Below are 9,869 nucleotides of genomic sequence, written 5' to 3'. Positions count from 1 at the left end.
CGTATGAGAAATTTAGTATCGAGGTAAGCGCATTAAGAATTAAACCACACGTAATTTAATATTTATCCGATTTGAATAGAATAGGTAATACAATAAACGTGGGTCTATGCTCTATGATATTGATAATACATATTTTCTTTATAAACATTTGAATAAGTTAGGGATATACGAGTATGTACCACCTAATTAATTATAGGGTGCATCTCTCTTGGCAAACGTAGCGTAAACATTTTAAAAATTCAATGACTTTTGTCAGGCTAAAGCATCATCATCTAATTTTTACTATGTATAGGTATTAGATATTTTTTGTCTAGCATACTCAGGAAAATTTTTTATATTGATCAAAACTTCTTATTCAATATAGGTCAAGATGATGAGGTAAGTGAGTAATGAGATGCTCTCTTGTAAACACGTTTAGTCGGTACATTAATATGTACTAGAAAAAGGAGTTTCACTTTCAAAATTTTCAATAAATTTTGTTTCCAAAATTTTCATTTTCACTTTTTGGTTTTTTAATTTTAAATAGTTTTTTATTTGATTTTCTGGATTTTCTATTTCATTTTCAATTATCACATCATGGTTGGTTTTTGATTTTATTTTCAGAATTTTCAATTTCATTTTCAGTTTTTGATTTTATTTCCGAAATTTTCATTTTTTTCCTTCAGTTTTTCAATTTTAATTTCAGTTCTGAATTTCATTTTCAGTTTTTGGATTTACTTCCAGTTTTTGAATCGATTTTTAGTTTTTGATTTTATTTCCGGAATTTTCATTTTTTCCAATCAGTTTTTCAATTTTATTTCCAATTAAAGCAAAAAATGTTGCAAATTCAACTGCCCCAATAATTGTTATATTTTTGATAAATTTTTTCAAAATTATAAAAAGATTACTATATACGAGGTATAAAAATCATCAACCTCCTATATCTAGTCCACGTTTGACCTTTAGACGATCTAGAGCCTCAAAAACTATTTATTTTTTTTCTGATAGATTTTATATATATATTTTTTTTGAATGATAAACTTGATTAAGATTTGCTGAACGCCTTGAAAAGAAGCAGAAATCAAAATTATCAATGCCTTTTTGGTAGGTATGTACAATGTACATAGTAGGTACATAGATTGTAGGTAAGTGTAGAGTGTAGTGATTTAATTAATCAACCTCCTGCCACCATAATTATCACTATAGATGATCAGGCCCTTTGATTGATATCAGGTCTATTTTTTTTGTGCGACTAAAACTACATTCAGAAGGGAATATACAATCCTCAGAGAACGTATGAATAAATTCAGATTAACCACGAACATGGTGAAAGTTCTGATTTGATGTTTTCGTTGACATTGCATCATGACTGCGATCATAATTTTACGAATTTTAGGAGGTAAATAGTACCATTCTGTATAGTAAAATGCATCTTGTATGGATTCATTCTATAACACGAAGTTCATTTTTTTTAAAAATTGAAGTAAATTTTGTGATGTTGAATAAAACAACAATTGATGAAAAATTCTTACCATATGATTTACAACTTGGGCAGAATGGCAGAACAGGTAAAGAGCTAAGGTACCATGAATCACCATTGATAAAGTTTTGAAAAAAAATATCACATCGTCGATGACCTATGTGTGGATCAAAAAAAACAAAGGTTTGAACTAAAATAACTACAAAGTTGGCGAAAATATGAAAATTTTTTTGAAAAGACGAACCAACCTGTAAAAAGCTGTAAGCAAACACGATAGTTGATGAAATATACCAATAAAAAACTGAAGTGTATCCTCGACTGATGAAAGTTGTAAAATCAGTTATGTAACTGAAAAGATAAAAATTATTCATTTTTAATATGAATAGGTAATTTCAAAAATGGTATATTGGTTAGGTTACTATAGCAAACAATGTAAAATATCAGGTACCTTCATACCTACCTGTGAATGAACTGTTGATATTTAATGACATTTACGAAATTTTCATCCAGCTCCTGATTCGATTCATTCCAAAACATTTTCATTTTAAGCCTACGCTTTTCAATAAACACTTCGTCTTCGTAGTATTGAAATTTTATCACACGTTTTTCAAAATTACGTCCCACATACAAATCCACCGCCTTATTAAACTCTTCGTGCAAATTCTTCACATGTTTTTGTAAATTACCCACAACATAGGTCGTATAAATGGTGAAACTCCAATAAGCCAAGATCGTTGTTCCAGTAATGGACAACTGCAACATAACCATCGATACGAACTCGAATGCGTTATTTATTTTCCAAAACGCCATAAAAAATGGTATCACTTGTAAATCAGGATCATCCAGAGTGATTCCAGGTTTAGTAATGAAGTAAAAATATGGACAAAATAGCGGCGTAACGCAACTAATCATGACTGAAATTATAATAGGCCAGTATCCTCTTTCAACTTCCAATTCAGCTTCTTTGTTAACCGCATGGTTGATAAATGGAAACGAATTTTGGCGCAGTTTGGCAGTAACTTTCTTCAACTCGTGTTCGTAGTGTTTGGTGATTATTTGAATAGATGCTGAGAACGTAATGCATGAAAGTAATCCTAACGTTATTGTTCTGTAACTGTCCTGATTGGTTGCCATAACCGCATTTATCATTCCACCGACAGCCACGACGATTAATGTTCTTATCAATAGAACTGCTAAGATGGCTATTTTTTTATTTGGCACTATACCGGCGCTTAAAAGCTGCACTTTTAAAATTAAGCTAAGAAACATGACGACAGACTGGTGTTAATAAATTTGCATATATCGAGTATTCAAGGCAGAATATTTCCACTATCACTGATTCTAGTCGTTTATAGAATACATATGAAATATTTTTTGAGACGTATTTTTGACGATAAGAATTGACTTCATAAGTATTCGAACTGATACAAGTGACAATTTTGACAAAGAATTCAGTAAATTAAATGTAGAACTTACAAAAAAATTTATAATTATACCTATGAGTTTAAAGAAATAATAGAATGCTTTATAAGTAGGTAGTTATTTTTTAATTAAAATTTTAATTCGAATTTTCCCAGAAGAATAAAAGTTGATACTCTATAATTATCACATTTACAGCATATAAAACTTTGTAATGTGCATGCAAGCTGCCGTCACCTATTCATTAAAAATGTGTAAACACTTTTTCAAATCTACACATATACACCTATTTCAAAGTTGAATAGGCTCCTAAACTCTTATTTGCTATCAAAAAAAAAAAATGATGAAATCTTCTCTCCAAGGTAAGTTTCAAATCATGTAAACATAATTGTATATTTTTCCCCTTAAGTTGACTTAATTTCAAATAATAGTTAACAACAAAAGTCCAACAAAATATTAAAAAGTCATTTTTGAAAATTTGACATTGTCAAAAATTGGCCATTTTTTAGTTTTTTATAAAACTTGACAAAATGTCGAGAATTCAAGTTTTCAAAAGTCAATTCTTGAAAGTACAGATTTGGTCTTGAAAATTTTGGATAGATCCCTGCCGCAAAAAACATACCTACCTATGTACCTACCTATTCATGCCAAAAAAAAACACATTCATTCACGTCAGTAATATGGAACTAACTAATTTTTACAATTTTGAGGGCATTTCAAGTCCTTCCTCTTCCAGTTTGTTCCTGGTATCTCATAAACACCGGATTTCAAGACACCCCCCCCCCCCATTGAATGGATGAATTAAAACCCCTCAAGAAATTATTTTGTTATATGTCAAAAATCCAAAAATTAACCTTAGGATCTGAAATTTTGGTTAAAGGGACTTCAGAACATGCTCTTTCAATCTGGCATGGTTTTGTACAAATCAGAGAATGCCAGTTTTAAAGATTTCATGGGGCAAAGATCCAGAGGGACAACTGTGGATGTATATCAGTCAGATCAAATGGAGTATTTACAATAGAAGAACTAGAAGACGACCTAATGCTGCAAATCCCCGAGTATGCCTTGGCACATTATGTTAGCCAGGACTTTGAGATGAGTAAGGGCATTGCGGTCAAATTCAGACAAGCTTTTGGCAATGTTGACACTCTAAGTCAAGGGGTGCCAAAGTGGGTGATGTGGTGGAGATATACAGCAAAGAGAACTACATTATATATGCAGTAACCAAAGAAAGTCACAAGGGCAAGCCAACAATAGGAAACTTTGTACAAACAATGAAAGCTCTGGCAGCCAAATGCATTGAGCTAAACATCACAAAAATCACAGTACCAAGATTGAATGGCCACTAGTTACCCACTTGACAATAGATTCGCTGATAAAAAAAGCCAGTGAAAAAGCCGGCTCAAATATAACAGTAAATTTGCCGTTAAAAAAACGCCAGGGAAAAATCGGCTGGTTGTTTAAATACCTAATGCATTAAATCGCCGAATAAAAACCTGAAATCTACAAAAAATGTCTAGCCCGAAAGGGGATCGAACCCAGGACTCCCGCTTGACGATCCAATGCTTTAACCACGCAGCTATCATTGCAAGGTGAATATTATAGTTTTCAAGCAGTATACATGTACCGCACTTTGTACTTTTATTCAATTGTTTAAAAAGAAGTTGTGAATACCCATTGCGCATGTGCACTATAATCGGTGAATAAAAAACAGCTGATTTGTGAGAACCTGCAGTTCGGCAAATAAAAAATTCTGCCATTCACTGGTCAAAAACGGCTGTTTAAATGGCTGTTTTTATAAAAAGTAGCTTTTTTTAACCGGCGTTTTTTCTAGGGTAAATTTACTGTCATTTTTGCGCGCCTATTAAACGGCAAATTTACAAAAATCAACCGGCATTTCGGCTTAACTGGCAAATCTCTTGTCAAGTGGGTAAACAAGCGCTCCTAGAGGTAAACAAGCGCTCCTAGAGTGCTTCAAGGGCCTTACAGTGGCTCTGAGAGTTTGCACCCTCCCACCAAACATGACAGCGTGATCACCTGAACAAGACGTCAAAACCCAATATTGTCAACTGTAAATAAAATTATGCCCGAAGCCAAATTCAAGACATGAAATACTCAGGACCGAATTTACCTGAATCTTGAGATAATTTTAAAATTTACTAGGTATAATATTTTTCTATACTTGTAAAAATACTAAACTTATAATATAGAATACGAGTACAATCTTTTCTTGTATGCAGTTGGTGAGAAGCCCTAAGCAAGTGCACTGACTGCCCCACAAAAAGTCCAAATAAACCTCGTGGCAATAACTAGGGGACCTAACTTGTTGGGATCACCCCTAGGCAAAATCACTCCCCCTTCAAGTTCAAACTTCACCCTGAGACAGGTTGGGGGCTTAGTCGTGATCAGAACAGGTATGTGTGGAAACAAAACCTAGGAAGTGACAACTGGGCCTTAGGCAACTGCCTAGGGGCTTGGGTCGCAGTGGACAATCCGTCTCACACCTCCCCCTCTCCCCTCTCTCCCCCTGCTTAGATTTTGGGCGAAGCTGTAATTATATTTAGAGACGTGTTTATTCTAGTAACCCTTAGTCTAAGATTGTTTTTTTTCTTTAATAATAAAATACCCCCACCGCCTGGTGCGGATTGGGGAAAATTGAAAAAAAAAAACAGAAAAAACCTGGTAAGACATACACATGCTTAATTTTGAATTTGGTTAGCTACAATATTTTTGTCCAACTCACTAATTCGAAGTCGACGACTTCAAATACACCTAATGTATCTACCTACCTAAGTATATTTATTTTTTGTATACGACCGACCCTCTATTTTAGCTTCAAGTGGACAATATTTGGTTGTGCCGAGGAGAAAATTGACGAGAGAAACTTCTTTTACATTACTCATGATAAGAAAGTACACACTTTCGCCCCTTCTATGCGGGGCGAAAAGCCCTCTTTTCATCCCGGCACTTTCGACCCGCGTCAACTAAACACGTACAGAAGTTTTCCACCCGCGTTAACCAAACACCAGCCGAAACCTATCGAAAAGATAACGAACGCGAGTAGGCTTACATGAGTAACACATTGTTATGAGATTATTGAGATTTTTCTGGGTTTTGCGTTAATCAAGCATTGAATTATTTTGTTGTTTGTGAAGTCAAAAGTGTGTTGTTATGGTCAGTTCTTTCGTCATGTGCATGTGCTGTGTTTGTTCGAATTTTGTTTGAATAACGATTTATCTATCTTATACATATTTCATTACCCATGTAATTAAAATTAATAACTTGCACAATATTATACTCTGTATTCTGCAGAGACTCAAGACTCAACTGAATACCATGGTCCCCACATAGCAGCGACGAATGCGTATACTTTCTTATAATTCGTAATGTAAAATATCTTACATTATAAGGTGTGAGAGTGAACTTTTTAACGACGAGTAAATTTTGCTACCTCACCTTCGGTTCGTTCAGTAAACTCGTCCACTTCGCTCGCCTTCGGCTCGCTCAGTGAACAATACTCGTCGTTAAAACGTCCACTTTCGCCCCTTATGGTGTAATATACTATTTTTCAAATTAGTTCAATATGTTTTTAAACTTCGTAATCACGTTTTATAAATTCACAGCAGGGATACTTAAAAATCGCAATCATTCTGAGGTGGTTTTTTTATGTACCATTTCTAGCATGTTTCTACAATTTAGTGGCATGGCATTTGCTTTATTTCAAACCACAAAAATCTCATACATAACGGCGATACTAGGTTTCGTATTTTGCGTACTTTTTAGTTTTTCACTTCAGGTTGTAAACAGAATGCATAAAAAACTATTGCCCGAGATAATGGACAGAGTTTTATGCCAGCATCCAAATTTCCCAAAATTTCTCAGCGGAAGTATTACTAGAGAAGCTGAGAATCTAACCGAAGGACAGTTCAGAATCGAGATCATTTTCTTCATAGCATCTTGTGCTTCGTGCGTTTTTTATCCATATTTACAACTAATCATCGATCCTCATATCACTTTTGATCATCCTGATTTGCAAGTTGTTCCATTTTTCTATACGTTTTGGAAAACGGATACTTTCCTGAAATACATTCTCAAGTCTTTTTTCGAAGGTCTGATTTCCTTTTCGACCATATCTTCGTATTGGAATTTCACGTTTTTCATGATGTATACTATTATAAACCTTAAAGTTCACGTTGATAAGATTAATATTCTGTTTAGTGATATGATCGATACTAGGGTTAGGAGATTTATGGAATTATTCGAGTTCCATACGATGCGTGGAGAAGATGATTGTTTTATTCTTGGAAAGGTTGATCCGGCTTGGAGAGAAAAATTTCAAAATTCTTTCGATGAAGAATTCCACAAAATTATCGATTATTATCAATATATACACAGGTACTTATGATAGATAAACAATAAATACCTATAGTTCAATATATTTTTGAGTTTTTGAATATTGTTTGGCGTATTTTGTAAGGTGTGTTTATTTTTTACAGCTATGTTGCTGATGTGACAAAATTTTGGAAATATCCGATGAGTTCAATATTTGCATGGTATTTATCATCCACGGTTCTATTTCTGATAGGTTTCTTATACGTAAGTAAACGACTTACAAGATGTACCTTAAAATACTGAAGCCCAGACGACTGTACTTGGAATTTTCATGCTTAAATCAATGAAGTGTGACCTCTGATTAAGTCGATAATTTAGTAAACTGAAACGAAAAAAACAACCTAAAAAGTTGTAATTGTGCACGACGGTTCTTCCAAACAGAAAAATATGTTCATCCATTCTAAATACCTGCTTAAGTATTTAGTAGATTCTATGAAATGAGTCGACTTGCGATGATGACTTGTTTGCAGGAATCTGGGAATCACTTTTTCATGATCAAGGCACTCTCCTTCGCAATTCATGACACAATATCGCTCCATATTTTTTGTAACACTGCAGAAATTATAAATAATATGGTAAATTATGCTGATGGGTCGATTGCAGACTCAATAAATTAACAGGGCTTGAACTGACCCATATCCTTTATAATAAAGTAGGTACTTTAACGGGGTGAAAATTTTTGGAACTAGACGATTTCAAGCTGTTCAGGATCCTCCAGTGGATTTTTGAATTTTTTAGCCTCGAAATAACAGCTATAAAAAAGACCAAAATTAAATTTTTCATTTTGACCTGTTCAATTAATTTGGAGAACACATTTTCAAAATCTGTTATTGCCAGTTTAAATCCAAATCTTTCATCGAGGTTTATTTTTTGGAGAGAGGATGAAAAATTTGTCGTTTACGATCCATAAAAAGCTGTTTTGATTCCAAATAAATAGGAGATGAACCCAATTTCAGATTTATGCAGCAATTCGACTAAATTTTGAATTTACCTATTTTTAAATTAAAAATGAACCAAAAATTTAAATTTTTACAAAACTCATTAAAAGATGAAAAAAAAACAGATGAAAATTTTATGTCCATCAGAAAAAAGAAACAATGGATCGTCTTTAGCTTTTTTATTTTTTTACTCGGTTTATGAAATTGTACCTAAAGCTTCAAGCTCATTCATTGCATTTTTAGCAATGGTAAATTTTCAAAAAATTGTAAGATGAATTAAAATTACCTTTTGCATTTTGATGAATCAATAAGCCTGCGTTAAAATCTCTTTAATTTGATGAGTCTGCCATCGATCATCGATAGGGTAGAATTCTAGCATCTAATTTTCAAGTTTATATCACTAATCTGAAAATTTTCAACAGAATGAACTGATATTGGATTCACTCTACAACACATCTTGGTACTACTTACTGCCAAGATCTCGTAAAAATTTGTTGATTACCATGACTTTGTGTCAGAAAAAATATCAAATGAACAGTTTTGGAATGTACACGATGAATTTAACATTAATCGTATCCGCATTAAGAATAGTATATTCAGTTATGAACATTGTCAGAATAGTTCAAAATAAATAAATAACCAATGCAATGGTGCAAAGAGTAGTTCATTTTGTTTTAACAACCCAATATGAAGTAAATAGGTACTTAATTATTATTTACTGGGAATTTTTTAGTGTCTAGTTGAATGTGTGCTTGGCTGGTTGTATCACCTATTCCTAAATTTTAAATTGTTTGGTACATAGAAAAGTAGTTTTTTCCGTTTTGAATTGTAAGTGGGAAATAACGCAAATTAATTTTTGATACCCTACTTAAAACTACATGTATGCATTGCAATAATGATTGCTATTATTATAAATAACACTCCACACAACTTTTCATATTTGCATTAAAAATGTATAAAAAGAAGACGTGGAAGGTAAGAAAAACATATTGTATTTATGTACCTTCCTACAATTTGATTACGCACCTATTAATTTACAAATAATAAATGTATCATTTGATGGTAACATATTTCCTTATTATCGAGTAGGTAAGCTATGAAAATAATTTGACGAGATATTTCAAAAGTTGAAGATCATGTAAACACATTGTTTCCTATCCATTATTTTAATAACCAAACGAGATCGGTGAGAACATTGAAAAAAAAACACCAGGTACGAACAAAAAAATGCATTTGATTTATTCGTAGGTATCTGAATGTAGCAATATTTCTCCACGTAAAACTAATACTTGATTTTTTTTTCAGATCGTTCAGAATGTTTTTGGATTTTACAATAAAATGTTTCCAAATCACGTTAATGATGGTAAACAATAAGATCATCCTAACATTTAGCACATTCACAATAACCGGACCAATCATAATGATCGTAGGCATGATACTAGGCATCATCGAAACAGACCAAATTCGTTACAGGATTATTATTCTAGGTCTTTTATTCTGCGTTCTTCTTGGATTTGCTTTACAAGTAATTTTCATGGCGTATAAGAATCTAATTACTCAAATAATGACTCGAATACTCAGTACGCATCCAAATTTTCCAAAATTTATCGACAAAAGCATCACTCAAAGGGCTGAAAAACTAGCTGAAGAAAAATCAGCGA

At 32.9% G+C, this 9,869-nt stretch overlaps 1 protein-coding gene across 2 annotated transcripts in view; it reads right to left on the bottom strand.

The window, feature by feature from the left end:
* Positions 1 to 32: 32 nt before the first annotated feature.
* The window catches only part of LOC135835557 (odorant receptor 22c-like), a 64,585-nt gene continuing 54,748 nt past the window's right edge, over positions 33 to 9,869 (bottom strand). For both annotated transcript variants that reach the window (XM_065349879.1, XM_065349878.1), the window contains exons 4-6: positions 1,708 to 1,807; positions 1,512 to 1,616; positions 33 to 1,427 (exon numbers count right to left, since the gene is read on the bottom strand). In XM_065349879.1, the coding sequence (XP_065205951.1) occupies positions 1,215 to 1,427; positions 1,512 to 1,616; positions 1,708 to 1,807 (418 nt within the window). In that variant the 3' untranslated portion in view covers positions 33 to 1,214. The remainder of the gene's footprint in view (positions 1,428 to 1,511; positions 1,617 to 1,707; positions 1,808 to 9,869) is intronic.

The sequence above is a fragment of the Planococcus citri genome, chromosome 2, assembly GCF_950023065.1.
Source record: "Planococcus citri chromosome 2, ihPlaCitr1.1, whole genome shotgun sequence".
Lineage (NCBI taxonomy): Eukaryota > Metazoa > Arthropoda > Insecta > Hemiptera > Pseudococcidae > Planococcus > Planococcus citri.
The sequence above is the reverse complement of the archived record's forward strand: the minus strand, read 5'-3'. Positions and strand labels throughout refer to the sequence as shown.